The following is a 17,577-nucleotide window of genomic DNA, read 5'->3' as shown; positions in this document are numbered from 1 at the left end:
TTTAATTTTCTGCATGAGCAATATTCAGCGTTCGTGCATGCGATAGATTACCGTCGGCCCAACGGAGACTCATTCTATTCTCTTTACGTCAAAACACATTGGCTTGGAAATCGACGACTTGTTTACACATTTTATTTGGGTTGTCATTTTAACACTGGACTCACAGGACATGTGAGTCATTAAACACCTCACGGGCTTTTCCTGAACACTTTATTCTGACTCAAACATGGCTGTGGTCTTGGATCATTTACCTCAGGCATCCACATTTTTCCATCGGGATCGACACCCAGTTCAGCAGCTCTGTGGACACTAACTGGCTGTTGTTCGTGTCCTGCTGAAAAGAGAGGTGATGGTTGCCCATTTACGTTTCATTGTTCCAGCAAATGGCTGCTAGCTGGCATTCGTCCATCGCCCCAAGAATGGTGTCGTAAGCCAGGCCTGTGTTAATCGGTCGACCGTGCCAGGTATTGAGAGGCCGTTAATTCTCATCTACTCTCCTTCTCTCTGGCTAACAAATCTTCTGTGTGTGTGCGTGCATGTGTGTGTGTGTATGTGTGTGTGTGTGTGTGTGTGTGTGTGTGTGTGTGTGTGTGTGTGTGTGTGTGTGTGTGTGTGTGTGTGTGTGTGTGTGTGTGTGTATGTGATGGCACCTGTCATGGCATAAGTTAAGATTGTAGAAGATATCACGGGACAAGTCTGTTCTGTGTCTGCTTTTGTAAATTGCTTGCCTTTTGTCGTTCCCTACGAATTCCTTGCTATCCCTGCTGTACATAACAACAAAACCCATTTACTGTGCCACATACCTTTCCTCGCATGATTGTAAATAAATTCTTTGGATATAAATGTTCCCAGCTCGTTTCTGTCTTTTCCTTCAATGGTCCAGCATGGTCCGTATCCCAGCAGAACTGGGATGTTGTCCCCCAACAATTTGTTTTTCTCACCGGTACATCCTTGGCAGGTATGCTCGACTGCCTCTGATCCGGTAAGGTGAACCGGTTTGAACAAGGCGTACCGAGGGCGTGTCCAGCGATAATTAGATCAAGTGACCATTGAATGTAACCGGTTCCATTAGACGGAGGACCCTCAGTCACGTGATTTGGTTATTGGCGTTCACGGTCAGCTAGCGACCCGCCGCGTCACGGTGTTATCCGTGTGTGAAGGCCTGCAATTCCGGAGAATCTGGTGGGAACCCAAGGTATCGGCCCCCCTTCGTGGTCTTCTCGCCTGACTCCGGGTCCGCAACAATATATTTTGTGAATTCAACTTTTGCGATGTTTTCTCAAAAGGATGGCAAATATGATAACAAACACCCAAACACACATTCAATCTTTTCCAAGAAATATCTCCACAAGAACGAGAAAGAAAACATTGTGTGCACTCACGTGTCCTTATTCTTTGTGCTGGCAGCGATGAGTTCATGAATTTGTGGCCCCAATGGGGATGTTGTGATAACAAAGAATGCCCTTGCATCTGTGGCAAGAAAATTGGACAATCAAATGAAACTATTTGCATGATAGAGCAAAGAGATTTAAATTAGTCTCGACAGAGAACTCAATGCATTTGTGAATCAGGAGAGAGGGTGAAGGGAATCATGAAATATGACGTGACGAGACAGAAAACTGTGGTAAGAAAGGTGACACAGACCACTTGCGACAGGCCTGATCAGCACCGAGTCGAGCTTGATGACTGGGCTGAACGTCTGCTTGGCATCCTTTGCACTGGCAAATCTGTTGCTGTCACAGCGAAGCAAAAGCCGTTCCTTGTGTTTCTGCATCAGCACCAAAATGTCTTCGAGCAGCAAAACGTGCAGTTCTGGGAACAAACGATCGTGTCATGCAAGTGCAGGCAATCTTTCTGAGAAAGAAGGAGAATGCATGAGGCTCTATAGTGTAGAAATGGCTTCACCCTTCTTTCTTCGGTGTGCGATTGAGTCTTCAACACCCGTGCAAACAGACTGAATCAACTTTACTCAGGGTGCTGTGAAATTAAAGTTTTCTTTCCGTAACCAAGTGAGTCCTCAACTCACCAAAGGTCGTCTTCTTGTTCACCTTCCACAAAAGCTGCCCCTCATGGATCATATTCCGCTGTGTCAGGTCAAGGTTCTGGAGATGAGAGATCAATGACCCATCGTTATAAAGCACACACACACACAAAGGATGAATGGATGTTTTATACCGACTGCGGAGTCACAGAAGACCAAGACTTCAATGAAGTATAGGAATTAAGGAAGCATATCAAACGCAGCGGTCATTTCAAAACTCGAGAATGATTAGAGGTTAATAAACCTTCTGTGGGTGAGAGACAAAAATCTCCAGCTGGACCGACCCCAGATGGAGTCTCAAGAAATCAGCAGGAATTGACCCAAGGGATGCAACAATGCCATCCTCAAAACAAAGCGGTGTTTGACATCCGCAACCGTTTTAGCTCATTCTACCGCTGACGGGACCTTTACCCTGGACACGGAAGCAAGCCAGGAAGGATTGAGTGCAGTTTTGTCTCCAGCAAAGGGGCAGGGGTGGGGGCGGGGAGAGGCGTCGAAAGAGTGTTGGCATATGACAGTTTGGCCATGAGTAGACCAGAGCAAAATTATTGGGTTACTCGCAATGAGTCATTGGCAATGCGATTTCCCAGAAATGTTTGGTTATAACGGACAATTTCTCCCTGTAATGGCTGTGACGGTTCAAGGAACCCAACGATCAGATTGCAAGGTGGTTGTATTGCAGCCGTGTAATGTAATTGTGGCCCGTAGAGCCAGGAAGGCTCATGGGAATGCCGATGCACTCTGTCTGCACCCCTGCCTGGAAAAAAAAACCTGTAAATTCTGCATGAGGCATGAGGACAGGGACCAGTTTGGGGATTCCTCCCACAGTATCTTACTCCATTCAGCTTGGGTTTTCCACAAAACCCTGGGAGAGGATTTTGGAACTTTGGCATGGAGCACGGCCTCACAGAGGATTCCATGCTGGTGCCGGTGTACAAATGTGTTCGAGTAGAAAAGATCCAATGCGGAGGAGGTCCCCTCCTTGGAGCGTGAACAAAGTCGCATTTGGCTCAGTGGAAAATCCTGGAATTTAAAGATCACATCTTGTATCGCAAGTGGGTCGACATTGACTTTGAGGAAATTCCTGGCTGGTAATAATCCCAGACCAATTTAAAATCAAAATTTTATAACAATTGTATGGTGCCTGCCCCGGTGGACATTTGTGCGAGCCAAAGATAACATCTTGAGTCTGCTGAAAGTTATATTGGGTTAACATGGGGATTGGGGTGCGATATACAGGACTGTCGTTGAGCTTGCAACTCTTGCACTGTTTTAAAGAGACCGACATAGAGGATTGGGGTCTTACAAGCGTCATCCAAATCTGATCTTCTAAGGATCAAAGAAGTACAAAAAAAAACATGTTCATATGCCAGTGCAGAATTTCACCAAGATCTCTCAAACACAAAAATAGATTTTGTAAAGGGAAAGTACAGCTTGGATACCTTGAACTCCAAGTCCAATGGATGACTTGAGCGCTGAAGGACTGACAGGTCCAGCTTTTTCTGGTAGTTCTCCAGTTTCTGATGATAATAGTGAGAGGTAAGAGGGTTATTTGGGCAACAATATTTAAGTGAGAAACAAACAAGAATGAGCTGTATATTCAAAGTACACTGCCACCATGCCAAATAAATAAATAACAATCCTCCAGCGCGTGACATCGCAGGTGCGCCTTCGGCTCACGGCGATGATGCCTTGCAGCACATGCAGTCAGAATTGGGAGGGAGTGGTGTCCAATAATTGAATAATTAAAATAAATAAATAACAATCATATAATTTCTTAATCAATTGGTTATTAGCATACCTAAACCACCACCATTTCATCCAAATCTGTAACTTTTTGAAAATTAAGTAATTAATCGAAAAAGTAATTAATCGAAAAAATAATAAATTAATTAAAAAAAAATTCACTGTCATGTCCAAATATCAGCATCCGAGCTCAAAAAGTGCCCGAGATATTGCCAGGATGAGAAGCAAAATAAATAAGTTATTAATAAATCGATAATAAGTGTAAAACAATTAATTGATTCACCAAAAAATAAAAATGGCGTTTTTGCCAAAACACATCTTCACTTTTGTCTCCAAATTTCAGCTTCCAAACTCAAAGGATGGCTGAAATATCGGCCAGACAAACAAACCAAACAAGAAAACAGAATAAAAACCGAGTACTGCCTGCCTTCAGCACCTGTCGATGACGTCATGCATCGACGAGATATGGAATTGGGCAGGAACAGTGTACCACAAGGAAATGCCAAACAAGATTTAACAGGTGCTTCAAGAAAGAAAAAAAATGGTCCACCTGAATGTATTCCCGTTTCCGCACTGCTTCGTTTATGTGAAAGAGGATGTCGCGAGAACACTTCACAGCCTGCTGCAACTTATCCTTGTCTGGATGACAAACTGTAACAGATTTCAGAATATTGCTCACATGACCAAAATGACCCTTGCATCAAAAGCCCAACAAACCCACGTTCATCTCAGGAGAAGGGAATGCCTGCATCAGTATTTTTAATCTCCACATCAACACCAGTACGAGGAAGTTCAAAAGCCAATCATCCCTCTCATCCAAGAAGATGAGAGTGACAAATTCAAACTTGATCATCAAAGCTATTTGCAACTGTGAACACAAGCATAAAGTTTTCCTTTCAGTTTGCAAACCTCTTTACAGTATGTATGGCACAAATAATTGGACTGCAGAGCGTAGAGCATCCTCAGACCTCCAGCCTTTTCGGCTTGGTCTAAAACTGGCAAAGCTCGTTGGTATTTATCCAGATAGTTAAAATCAGCAAACAACATGACTGGTGTCAGATTATAAAATGTGAACTTTTCTATTATCCCACGAACCAATTAAAATAGCTAAAAACGTTCAATAATATACATACCTGCCGTGTACTTGAGCATATTTTCAAGAAGAAGTGGGTACTTTGTGAGACGTTGCATCTCCATCAGCATAAAGTCTTGGAACTGCAGACATCGGCATTTTGGGCTGCTCAGAGCTTCCTGTCGTCACCGTGAGAATTTCAGGGTTGGATATAGTACTTAGGTATAAAAAAAAGAAATAAATTCCATTGCTCGTTGAAGTGTCAGGTAGTTCCCAGTGATTTTGGCCAAAACAACGCAGAACTCAAGAAAATGTTCCAAATATTAAGACATGAAAAATGAAATGAAAAGATCCTGGAATCTGAAGAGCGTCAAAATTGAACCAGTGATCAATGGAGCAACATAAATGACGAAGAAAAACCTTACAGATATCTTAAAAGACATTTTCTCTGTGACAAGATAATAACAGAGAAAAGCAGAATCATGTATAACTGCAGAAAATATTGTGATGGATTTCAGAATCGTATCCGATGCACACCTCATGCACACCTCATCAAAGCGAAACACTCATGCACACCTCATCCTCAGACAGTTATTTCCATAAATGCATGTTCAGAATAGACCCATTCCCTTGTCTAGCTGGATTTTAACTCTTTGATGCATTGGAGAAGGGTTAATAATAGGTTCCCTTTCTTTCTTCTGGGATAACATTTTACTCTTTACTGCTGGTTCTACTTGGTACCTGGCTCTTGCGTACTAGATTCTTGGCGCCCCTGGTTCCTGGAGGTGACGAAGTGACGTTGATTGGTGTTCGAGCCTATTTGCGGGTGGGTGCATGGCGAGGTATGGTGCTGGCGCGGACCCAGGCACGCACACACATTTGGGGTCATTTTATTGGACTCACGACGACTTCTGTCTTGGTTAGCTGAGACTGGATTTCTTTTCCCCTTGAATGATCTGCTGGGTACGGATGTCTTGTACTTAATTGTTAAGTGGGGCATAGTGACAAGCATCTGCTCTTTGTCTATTTTTCTACAACTACTTGTTGAATTCTTTATTCGTTTGAGATTATTTTGAATGATTTGAATTCATCCATTTACATCACAAGGAAATAGAAAGTTCTTCAGTTTATTTATTTTTCTCAATCATAAATTCCTTGATGACGTTTCAAACTGTCTGTGCTGGTTTCTGTCTGTGTGTTTCAACCAACCTGTCATTTCCTTGCATTGATCCTGCATTGTCCAAACATAGATAGACTGGGAGGTAATTCCCAAACAAATTAACTTGTCGTAGTCGGTGTGCACCAGCAGTCAACGCTCGGCCACCTTCCTGAAGATCTAACCAACACAAGATTGGTGCATCGCCAAGGGCACGTTCCCCGGTCAGGAGGCCACGTGACCTCTTGTTAAATGGCAAATTAGACAGTGGACACTGGAACTCATGGTTAACTTATTGGCTTTTGTGGTTGATAAGCAACCCACCATACCACAAAGTTAATTGTGAGTGGTGGCCCCAGCTTTGGTTCTTCCGAGGAGAAACAAGGATTAACTCTCTCATAAACACTCGGAACTCGTGACTGTAAGAATATATATATATATATATATATATATATATATATATATATATATATATATATATATATTATATATACATTATCTACCTTTGAAAAGGTTTTGTTCTTGTTCTCAAATATTTGAGGACATCATCATTTCCCCAAATAAATTATGCACTCTCTTAAGTCCTTTTGCAGAAACACAAAATGGCCCTTTACTGTACAGGACATCGATTGCCAGTGCGTTGCGTTACTTACAGCCATGAGCTGCTGGAAGTGAGACTCCTTCTGCTTGGCATGAACCATCTCCATAGCCATCGACTGCATGCTGCAGAACTCACATGCTTCCTTGGTCAGCGCTTGCCCTTGTTCGCCAGAAAACTGCGCATAACAACGGACGAGTAAATCATGCACATGATTGCCTATGTTTGGGTGATCATCACTCATGTGCATCAATGGCCATTGTGTCGAAAGTAAAGTCGTTAGTGGGTGCACACAGGGGAGCGAATATTAGAAAATTATTTGTGAGAAACAAACAACCTGCTTACATAATATAGTACGAGATTCCCAATCTCATAAACCACGTCGTTTTTTTCACTCATCTTCTTCATGGACTCGTTAAAAGTTTCTGCACCGAGGGGGGCGGTGGGGGGGGGCAGGGGGATACATGAAAAATAAATACATGCGTGTAAACACCAATGCTTGTTTCAAAAAACATGTTCAGGACCTTCATAGAGTTGTTCCACAAAGCAATTTCAACTTCAACAAAACTGCATTTTGAACTTTGACTTGAACTCAATTCTTGGCCAAAACGACTGATACCACTAAAATAAAGTATGAGATGACTCTTGGTCAAGCAGTGAGTCACCGTGTATGGGAACAATCTGGTCGATATTCAGGAAGATTTTCTGCAATTCCCTGGGGGTGAGTACAGGCTGCAGGTGAGTACGGAACACATCCTGCAGAATCTTGAGGTTCTGTACATGCTTGTCCTCAGTTTGAAATAGTTCTGCAAGAGTGCAAGGTTCCTGTCCTCAATACAAGATGCAGAAACTCAAACATATGCATGTCAACGAAAGCACAACAAAACTTGGAAAACTGTCCAGAAGTGAAACAACCACCTTCGATCACTTTCTGCCGGGTCATCTCACGAGGAGTACGTTTTTTGAGCAATTCCTCTTTGGCAGAGTCTTGGCAATTTGTAGCATCGAGCCCCTGCCCCGACTCGGCCATTGCTGGTAAACGTTCTTGGCCTAATGCGGAAAGAGTGGGACAGTCAGACCTAGTGAGTGAGGTTAAGGCATTACCATTGCGAATTTGTCATTTGGTTAATATTGTGAAGTGGACGGATCTGGTGGTCGACCGATGGTGGATCCCTGCTCATGTCAGCATTGGTGGAAATGAGGCTTGTGATCTTGTGAAGAAGCATGCCCTTAAACTGCAAAATGTCACCCAAATCCCTCCTGGGACCATCAGAAATTATTAGTCTGGCCAAAGGCCAGATTGAGAAAAAAATGGCAATTTCAGTGGGACTCCAGCACGAAGGGAAGATTCTGTTACATGGTGCATCCAGATGTGGTATCTCCAGTTAAACTTCCCATGCTTTCCTGGAGAGACCAGGTAGCTCTTGGTAGGCTAAGACTCGGGCACTGTCGCCTCAATTCATATCTGTATAAAATTGCTTGCCACCCTTCGGGGTTTTCTGAGCCGTGAAGGAAACACGAATATCTGAATCATATATTCCAAAATTGCCCTATTTATGAGGGACATCGGTGGCATCTGGTACAGAATGTAGGAGTGAAGGGGATCAAGGTGTTGGATCTACCGGTAGCATTGAGGCTGATGAACCAGAAGCATCCACAACCCTGTAAGGTGGCACTAAAATTCCTGAAGGAGTGTGGGAAATCCATTTAAATTTCCTTGCACTCGATGGGATAATATGCGATTTTGATCACGTTCAGGTGCATGGTATGGAGCCTGCTGGCTCTGAAAGCGCCATCAAAATTCATAGAAGAAATAGAATAAGAAAAAGAGGAAGAGAAGAAGAGGAAGAAGAAGAGGAAGAATAATGATAATAAGAAGAACTACAACAACAAAAACAACAAAAACAACCAGTGCAGTTTCTTTGAGGCCACCATTTCACGGAGCTGCTCCATTGGTGCGTTATCTCAGCAAGTCGGTGAGTTATTCTCATTTCCACTGCAGGATTGTTTTATTTTATCCTGTAATCCTTCATTTTATCATCAATCACATTGCTATGTCGTGCTTCATGGGTATTATACATACTTTATATGTTTGCACGGAAAGCAAATTTTGGCGGGAAACCACACCGGCATTAGGCCTGGTTGCACAGGGTGCAATAAAATTCCAGAATTAAAGGTTTTTATTTCAGTAAATGTTCAAGTTGTAATCCGTGGTGTGCTCTGTCGTTGTAAAGTCTGTGATTTGTCATTTGAATGACTGTGTATGCAGTGTATCCATTTAAGTACTGATTTTGTCAAACATTCCTCATGAAGTATCAGGGATGACTGATCAATTGTCATCGAAATTTTTACACTCCAAATTGAACCTCATTTTCAGACTAATACTGAAAACATGGATAACAATCACATTTTTCTATTCCTTAAATGATGCGGAAAATGTCCCAATTATTTTGTGTTGCACAATTAAAACTAAAAGCGTTAATTATCTCTATTATAATACCAAGCTTGCACACGAAAAACTCGGCTCGCCGTCACACGATTCCTATGAAATTGCTGTGGCACTTAGTGGATATGCCGACAATGTTTGGGAAGTCTTGGCGTTCCATAGTACCACTTGCATTTTGCACAATGCGCATTTTTTCATTCCCCGTGTACGGTCTGTCGTCTGCTAGCAGCTATGTTGTACTGCTATCCCAAGCATGTGCACAGGTATCGCTAGTATACATATATTCTGTTGCCCACTCTTCCGGTTTTATTCATTTCATGTGCTTGTAGTCAAAATTCCTGGAATTGACTTGAACAAAGAAGTAACTTTCTTTGCAATACAACGGAAGAAATACAACTTTGTGAGATACAGGGATATTTTTGAATACTGCATCACTGTGTTTTATGAGTACGCAGTAGATTTGGTCAGCAGGTGCTAAATGTGTGCGGTTTTGTGCTATGGTCAGGTGAGGTCAAGTATGGGAGCATGCGCCGGAGCAGCGAGTCGCTGCGTCCACTTTCCGCTGGTATTCTAAGAGCCTCCGTCTGGCCATCCCCCAGGCAGAAGCGTGGCCCATCCCCATCTTCTTGAGATGCTGATCATCCTGCTGCAACCACGAAGCATGTGGTCAGCCCATTGGCCTCCTCCACTCACGAGGCTCCCTCGCTGAAAAACATTTGATGAGCAGGATCAGCGTTAGGAAAACGAGCCAGGTCACGGAAGATGCAGGTAACAAATTTCATTTGACGATTTCAGCAACCGCTTGATGGACACAGGGTCTGACCAGTGAGAGCCAAGGATGCTCTGAAGTGACCTGGAACCAAAGGAATTAAGTCTCTGTCTCAGATCCCTGGTCAGAGTCAAAGTCTCACATCCACAGAGCCAGACTGGAAGCACCAAGGACCTGAAGACTCAGACTTTCGTCCTCACGCACAGGTACCAGCAGCACCACACCCCATGATCCAGTGAATCTATGACTCCCCAGGCCCGACCCAGACGTCTGTTGACCTCTGACTCACAGCCAGCAGAGACATGAATATCACTGCCAAGGTAAGGGAATCTCTCCAGGACGTCAACATCCTCATCAAAAACAGGTAAAGACAGGACAGCAGCATCCAAGATATCATTGAAAGCCTGTATCTTAGTTTTGACCCAAGAAACCCATCATCCCAGTGGCTCCGACTCCTTATTCAGCACCTCGAGGGCCCCTAAAAGGATATCTAGAGTCTCCGCAAAAATGACTGCATCATCAGCGAAATAAAGGTCAGAGATCTTGACATTTCCAAAGGATGCACCGCAACCTGATCTCTCCGACATCCTCCCCAGAAGCCAGTCCAGACAAGTGCTGAAAAGTATGGGGGCCATACGAACTTCAGTAACAACTGGAAATAAGTCAGAGATGGTACCACCACATCTTTGAGCACTCTCAGTAACAGAGTAGAGTTCAGACATCAGATAGATCAGTTTTGGTCGCACCCATGAAGACCAAGAATCCTCCAGAAGGCATCCTGATTCACTGAATCAAACGCTTTACAGAGATCAACATTCGCTGCAAGCAGCCCCAGCCGAAACTCTCGCCTGCGTGCGGTGAGGACCCAAAGAGCAAGGATATGGTCAATCGTTGACGTCTTTGGTGTAAAGCCTGACTGCTGTGGATGCTGGTACTCAAGCAGATGGTGGTGAACCCTATCAAGAATTATCTGAGCAAAGACCTTGCCCGGTACTGAGAGCGGCATCACCCCTCAGTCTTGTTGCAGTCTTGGCTATCACCCTTCCCTGTCCAGAGAGGGACAACAAGGCCCCTCTTGCAGTCAGTTGGGATGATGCTTGTGTTCCAGGCAGAGCACAGGACAGCATGCAATGACATGAGTGCAGCATTTGCACCAGCCTTGAGAAGTTCAGCATGGATGCCACAGATCCCAGGAGCTTTAACCATTTCAACCGGTTCACCACAGTCTGTTTCCACAAACGAAGGTTGACCACAGTTGATTGGAGGGTCAGCAATAGGGATAGTTACACCCATGACATCCAACTCGACAACTGCTGGATCAGTCCGGTGCAGCCGCTCAAAGTAACCGGCCCAGTGGGCCTTCACTTTGGACTCCTCTGTCAAGACCCCACCGCTCTCCGCTTTAACTGCAGTACACCGAGGGACGGGCTTGGAGGAACACAATGCGTGAATTCCCCTGTAAGCAGGACGAGAATCACTTGACCACAGGTGATGCTCTCCTTCCTCACAGATTTCTTGCACATAGGCCTCCTTGTCCACCCTTATTGCACGTACAGTTTTACACCTCAACTCCCTGAACAGCTCAGCTCTGTCATTCAACCTGGCCCTGTGACTCCAGTCAAAGGTATCCAGTGTCCCTTGAGAGACAAAATTCTTCTTTGCCTGACGGTGAGCTCCAAGACATCCAACGGCAACATTAAGGACGGTGGTCTTGAAGGCACTCCACAACTCTTCAGGATTCCCCAAAGCACTCAGACATCCCAAATCTCCACTCAGCCTGTTCGCAAACTACTTAGCGACCTTCTCATTCTTGAGCTTGCCAACATCCAGCCCGAGTCTGGGATGGTACCATTCTGCTGGATTTAACCTGCAACTTCAGAGTTGCCACAACAAGCCTGTGGTCCGTATTGAGGAACTGAGCACTCTGATAGACCCTGCAGTTCTGGATTATCCTCCAGCGACCATCAATGAACTCATGGTCAATATCCTTTGCCACACCACCTGTAATGGAATACCAAGTCCAGCGATGAGCCTGTGGGTGCTGAAACCATGAACCAGCCATCCTAAGTCCATGACTTGTTGCAAAGTCAAGGAACTTCGTGCTATTCTTGTTCACAGTTCCAGACCTGTGGGGACCAACACATATCTCATAACCATCCTGAAAAGTTTCAATGGATGCATTGAAATCCCCTAATGCCAGAAGAGTATCTCACCTGGGACAATGATCAACCACGGAATGCGTGCTTCACGGTGAGATCACTCGCCTCAGTCAGAGAATATGCAGAGACCAGGGAAATGACACTCAAGGAGTGATGAATCCTCAGTCTTATAATATGCTCGTTGACCGGTGTTGCCTCCATTGTCATCACTTGTTGGACACAGTTACAGCCTCCATTGTCATCACTTGTTGGACACAGTTACAGCAACTCCTTGGGCATGGTAACCATCAGAGTGACCAGACCAATAGGAGTTGTAACCACCCGCCACGATCTCATCGCAATCCGGTCTCCGAACCTCAGAGTGCTGCAATACCGATGTCCAAACGCTTGAGCTCAGATGATAAGAGAGACAGGTGATCATCCTCTCTTCGGGATAGGACATATCAGGCACCCACCCAAAGACTGCCTCAGGTTAACCCAAGGAGAACGCCGTCTGGTGGACGACACCTCAGCACCACCCCGACACACACAACCACAATCTGACCTTGGAAGGTTACCCCGTGGTTTCCCTCTTATCATCAAAGATAGGGGGTCCCAAAGACTTCGCCCCAATCCCGTCATCTGGTGAGCAACCCTGCGAAGGGCAGCTGCACAGGAGGTACTCCCACGGAGTGGTTTTTCAGATTTCTTTGTGCTATGTTTTGCAGAATGAAGGGTTTTATGGTGGCTGGAGGGCAAATCCTGCCACCAACCTCCTAAGAAAACAAGAAACCCAAATGCAGGAGTATGTCCGCAGACACAGATGGGCACTAGATATGGATGGCCTTTGGCCCCCCTTCTGGTAAAACTACCAAAATCAAGAATCACTGCTCACCTTCATGCTTTCATTCCTCTTTTTTCCACATTTGGAACAAATTCCCACACTCTCTTCAACCGCACTCTTCCCTCCAGGTCTTCAAAACAGCTGTTCACCACCATCCCTTTTTTCCCCCATCCAAAACCATGACCTTTTCTTCCCCCACTAATCAACCCCAAACCCTTCTCCAAAATTCCCTGCTTTCCTTTCTGAAAGTTCCTGTCATGTGAGGACCTATAAGTCCCTGTGGTGTCAATTTTGTTTACCCTGTGTATCCCACCCCATCCCTCTCCCTTCCACAGTTCTCCTCATGTCTCTGAACCCCACTGTTTTATCCTTCCCTCTCCCGCCCCTCTTGTCTCATGCCCCCCTTGCTGTGCTTTGTGTTTTAGCTTTCATTGGAGCCTCGACGGTGTATACAAAAAAAAAACCTTCATGGTTGAGCTTAATACATGTGGTTGTGGGGGCAACAGACTCTGAGCATGAGAGGATGAAACTAAAGTACTTTTCTGCTCTTTATGTTCCTGAAACAAATATATATATTGTTGAGCATGAGCCTCAACCAGAATATAAAAGGCCCCAACAATCAGGACATCATAATTCATGATTACAAATTACTAAATTATTTATCTGCTCAAAGGTGAACTTGAGGGACACAAATATCACGTTTCAGCAAATGGCTTCAGAAACCTTACCTCTATCCACATACTCCGTCATGAGGCTCATTTGGCAACTGGACTTAATTTTTCCAAAGGAAATATTCCTCACCGCAGGGAAACAAGATCCTGGGACACATTAATGACAAAAGAAACTCGTCCAATATCAAACACATCTCAAGTGGATTTTGTGTGACCCTTCCACTGACAAGTAATCAACAGGTAAGCTTTGATATGCTCCTTTCACCATCGATGATCTTGTCTGCAAAGATTTAGGCAGCTCCCTGGATAACACTCATAAGTACATCTATTAAATAAGCATGGGTGGATGGGGTAGGGGAGGGGGGTCAGACTGGAATATAAATGGTCCAAACAAGGGATGGGACAGGGGTGGTTATATGGGTAGTGTATGTATCAATCACAATTCGTATAGAGTGGACAGGTGAAGGCAAACCAGTTCCCTTCGTGTGCAGCCTTTTTTTGGCTGCTGGTTGCATCATTGGTTTGGGGCGTGGCTTTGCCGCTGATGCAGTGCCCCGATTACCAGCACACTGATGCTCATTTCGCCGACCTCGGAAGGATGACAGGCCGAGTCAACCCCCTGGTGTTAATTAAACAGCCAATGGGGCTCGAACTCAGGACCCTAGGATCCCAAGCCAGCACCCTCACCATGAAGCCAACGCCATGCAAGGCAAACCAGTGATGAGAATTATTGCGATAAGACAACATTCGATAAGTTTGAGTGAAATCCACACTTACGAATGTTTGTACGATCAAGACCCTTCAAGATGAAAGCTTCAGTGATGAACTGCAAAAAAAGAATGAAAAAAGAAGAAAATTGAACAAACTCATTTTGTAAGCTGTATAAAGATTAATTTGCCTGCCCCAAAGCTAAAACCACAAAATTGTCACACACAAAAAGAGAGACTCACAGCCTCAGGCGCCAATAGACAATCATCTTTCAGAACAGTTCAGAGGTAAATGAAATTGGATTTGTTCATCAGTTTAAACACCGTTATCTCCATATTCACACAAACTTACATCTTCAATGTAGTTCGATTTATTTACCCTCTTCAAAGGAACCTGAAAGAGATGACATGAGTCATATTGTACCACATTAGTTACATTGTGGGAAAACAAGTAAATATCCAATATTGGTTTGTTGTGGTTATACAATGATTACATCTACTTATACAGAAGTCTATGTTGGGGCTAAATGACAGAAAGGAACAACTTTACATCGATAAAAGACATACCTTAGTGGAATAGGGAGACAGATATGTGTAGTCACACCACAAGTGAGTCTGGTTAAGTGGCAGGAATTGGAAGAGGAAGAAAAATGAAATTGAAGAATGAAGTGTAAGGGGTGAGGGAGTCGAGGGGGTGGAGGTAAGTGATGTGAGAATTTGGGGAAAACCAATGATAGGAATTAAGAAGCCCCCTCAATTTTGCCTCAAAATGGTTTTTTCCAATATTTTTTGGTGAGATTTCTGACAGTCATCATCTGTCCCAAATTGCACAACATTTGTTCGTTGTGATTACAAATTTGATGGAATCTTCGACGTGAATGATGTGGGGCCTGTGTATCTAAAATAAAAGTATCTTTCATCAAAACAGAAAAAGAGGTGAATTCATGGGCAGGAGAATCTTCCCATCCCTTTGTTATCATTCTTCTTCCTCATGTCCCTCTGCCATGTCCCTCTAACCCACTGTCTGTGTTCACCGTGTTCTTTCTGTTCTGTGTTATCACTCTCCCACGAGCTGTATTCCAGCTCCCATAATGTAAAAGGATGACACAAGTACTGTGTAAAACAAGATTGTACCTCTTCTGCAGTGTGAATGTTCTTTCCTTTGGAGATGGTTCCAAAGACTCCTCCAATTTCGGAGATAACCTGCCAATCTTCGAACTTTTGAGTGTACTTTTTGGTGCACAGAGTCGAGGCTTGTGGTACCTGCACCTGATAACAAATGCACAAACATGGAGTGTTTAGTCATTATGTCACATCAACTCAATCATAATAATGATCATCATCATCATCATCATCATCATCATCATCATCATCATTTATCATGCAAACAGTCGGTGTTGCTGAAGCAGTTGCTGTGCTGTATTGCTGGTTGAGTCGCCACTCTGGCTCAGGAAGTCAGGACAGGAATTTGTAATTTGGCCAGGGTGCCAGCTATAGCTTGCCCACTCATCGTGAATGACACCGTGGGATCTTTCATGTACACCAACTATTGCCAGCAGATGGGACACCCAGTTTAACGTCCATCTGAGGGACGGCACACACAATGATAAATCACCACGCCTGTGAAACATCGGGAAGACAGTTTATAGCTCGGTCGGCATGCGAATCCAGGCCAGACAGCTTCGAGGTGAGTGTGCAGACTTCCACGCAATCCTGTCAGCCCACATCTGCACTGAGGTGTCAGGTAATTGTTTTAATCTGTCTGCTTATGTGGCAGTCAAACAAAATTGAAAATCATTCCAAACAGGAAACCTTCTGTTGTTGAGAACGTCCTGAAGGACACAAACAGGCACGATTAACGAATTTAACACATTAAGTAAGGTGGTGAAAAGACTCTGCATCAGCAGCGGTAAACTTCTGAAAATAATTTCCCAACCCAGGTTGGACTGCTTCGAGGGGAGTGTGTGTACTTCTCGGCCATCCTGCGAACCATCACATCAACTCCTGTCAGAAATGTCATCAGAACTAAAGAGGAGGAAATAATTTGTATAACACATAAATATGTAGGTAATCCAAAGTCTTACTTACCGGAGATTGCTCCCCAAACTTGGCCTCATTGCACTCAATCTCATTAATGTCATCACCATCATCATCTTCACACTCTTTCTTGAACCCATCACCAACCTTTATTTCTTCACTCTGACGAAGAGGAAATCCTGCAAAGATGAGGAGAAATCAACAGCAAACAGATATTGTGACAGAAAAAGATCAATGGACAGAATACCAATGTGTTCAGATGTGTGTGCATGTTGGAAATTATATCGTCGGTTTCATCGTCTTCTTCTTCGACTTCTTGACCAACCAGTTGTTTGTGTACCACTGTACCATGTCCACGAGTAAGAGGTCAAGGAGACAAGGACAAAGATGCATGATTGGTCTGAGTCTTTCAGGAACAGGTTGGCTCGGCCTGACATGATTGTAGTTGGTAAAGGCAGGAATTTGTAATTCGTTCAGGGTGCCGTCAATAACTTGCCAAGTCTTCATGAAAGATACCGAGAGGTGTTTAATGTCTCCAAGCTTATGCAATCAGTCGGGACACCGAGCACAACGTCCATCATGGAATCGCCAGGACATTGATCGAGCGATGGTAACCGCCATTGGAAGCAAGGGGAAACTGATGTTTCTGGTGTCAACCCTTTTTTAAAATATACAATGTCGAGGTTTGTGTTCGAGCTAACACAAAGATTGAAAAACAAGGGGAGCTGGAGACAAGAGGGGTGGGAGAGGGAACCACGAAACAGTGGGGAAGAGAGACATTTGGAAATCTGTGGAAGGGAGAGAGGTGGGGCGGGGTACATGGGGTAAACAAGAGACGGACACTTCAGGGACTTCCTGGTCCTCACACAAAAGGGACTTTCTGGAAGGAAAGCAAGGAATTTGAAGGATGTGGGTTTGGGGTGGATTAACAGGGGTAGAAAAGATCATGGTTTTGGATGGGGGAAGATAAGAGATGAGAGTGAACAACAGCTGTTTTGAAGAAATGGAAGGGAGAGTTGGATTGAAGTGAGTGTGGGAGTTCGTGAGGAACAGCTTGGTGAGGAAAAAAGAGGAATGAAAGAGTGAAGGTGAGCAGTGATTCTTGATTTTGGTAGTTTTACCAGAAGGGGGTTGATGGCAGAGCACGAATGTCCTGATGAAATATGGGGGTGGGACAGATCACAGACAGAGAAGGGGGGGGGGGAGTTGCCAGAGAAACGGTAGAAGACTGAAAGACCATCGACCTGCCTGTGGTGAGAGACCCAAAGACCGCTCCATTGCATGCGATACGAATGAGTCACAACTTCTTCACCACACGGAGGCTTGGTTTCCACAGCGTGAAGTCGGGCTCG

At 44.4% G+C, this 17,577-nt stretch overlaps 2 protein-coding genes across 3 annotated transcripts in view; both read right to left on the bottom strand.

Annotated features, from left to right (window-relative positions):
- Positions 1-17,577, bottom strand: part of LOC147030713 (serine/threonine-protein kinase par-1-like) — a 185,800-nt gene that overhangs the window by 45,273 nt on the left and 122,950 nt on the right. The window lies entirely within an intron of this gene.
- LOC147030717 (rho guanine nucleotide exchange factor 11-like) overlaps positions 1-17,577 on the bottom strand; it is a 32,490-nt gene that overhangs the window by 13,166 nt on the left and 1,747 nt on the right. Inside the window, exons 5-18 of the mRNA XM_085872045.1 lie at positions 16,277-16,404; positions 15,323-15,457; positions 14,541-14,582; positions 14,259-14,307; positions 7,532-7,663; positions 7,279-7,419; positions 6,959-7,038; positions 6,669-6,791; positions 4,921-5,038; positions 4,338-4,438; positions 3,484-3,561; positions 2,027-2,102; positions 1,645-1,812; positions 1,383-1,470 (exon numbers count right to left, since the gene is read on the bottom strand). Of these exons, the coding sequence (XP_085728171.1) occupies positions 1,383-1,470; positions 1,645-1,812; positions 2,027-2,102; positions 3,484-3,561; positions 4,338-4,438; positions 4,921-5,038; positions 6,669-6,791; positions 6,959-7,038; positions 7,279-7,419; positions 7,532-7,663; positions 14,259-14,307; positions 14,541-14,582; positions 15,323-15,457; positions 16,277-16,404 (1,459 nt within the window). The remainder of the gene's footprint in view (positions 1-1,382; positions 1,471-1,644; positions 1,813-2,026; positions 2,103-3,483; positions 3,562-4,337; positions 4,439-4,920; positions 5,039-6,668; positions 6,792-6,958; positions 7,039-7,278; positions 7,420-7,531; positions 7,664-14,258; positions 14,308-14,540; positions 14,583-15,322; positions 15,458-16,276; positions 16,405-17,577) is intronic.

The sequence above is a fragment of the Eptatretus burgeri genome, chromosome 3, assembly GCF_056783735.1.
Source record: "Eptatretus burgeri isolate ZD-2024b chromosome 3, Ebu_testis_v1, whole genome shotgun sequence".
Taxonomy (NCBI): domain Eukaryota; kingdom Metazoa; phylum Chordata; class Myxini; order Myxiniformes; family Myxinidae; genus Eptatretus; species Eptatretus burgeri.
Note: the sequence above shows the minus strand (reverse complement) of the source record. Positions and strands in the feature narration are given on the sequence as shown.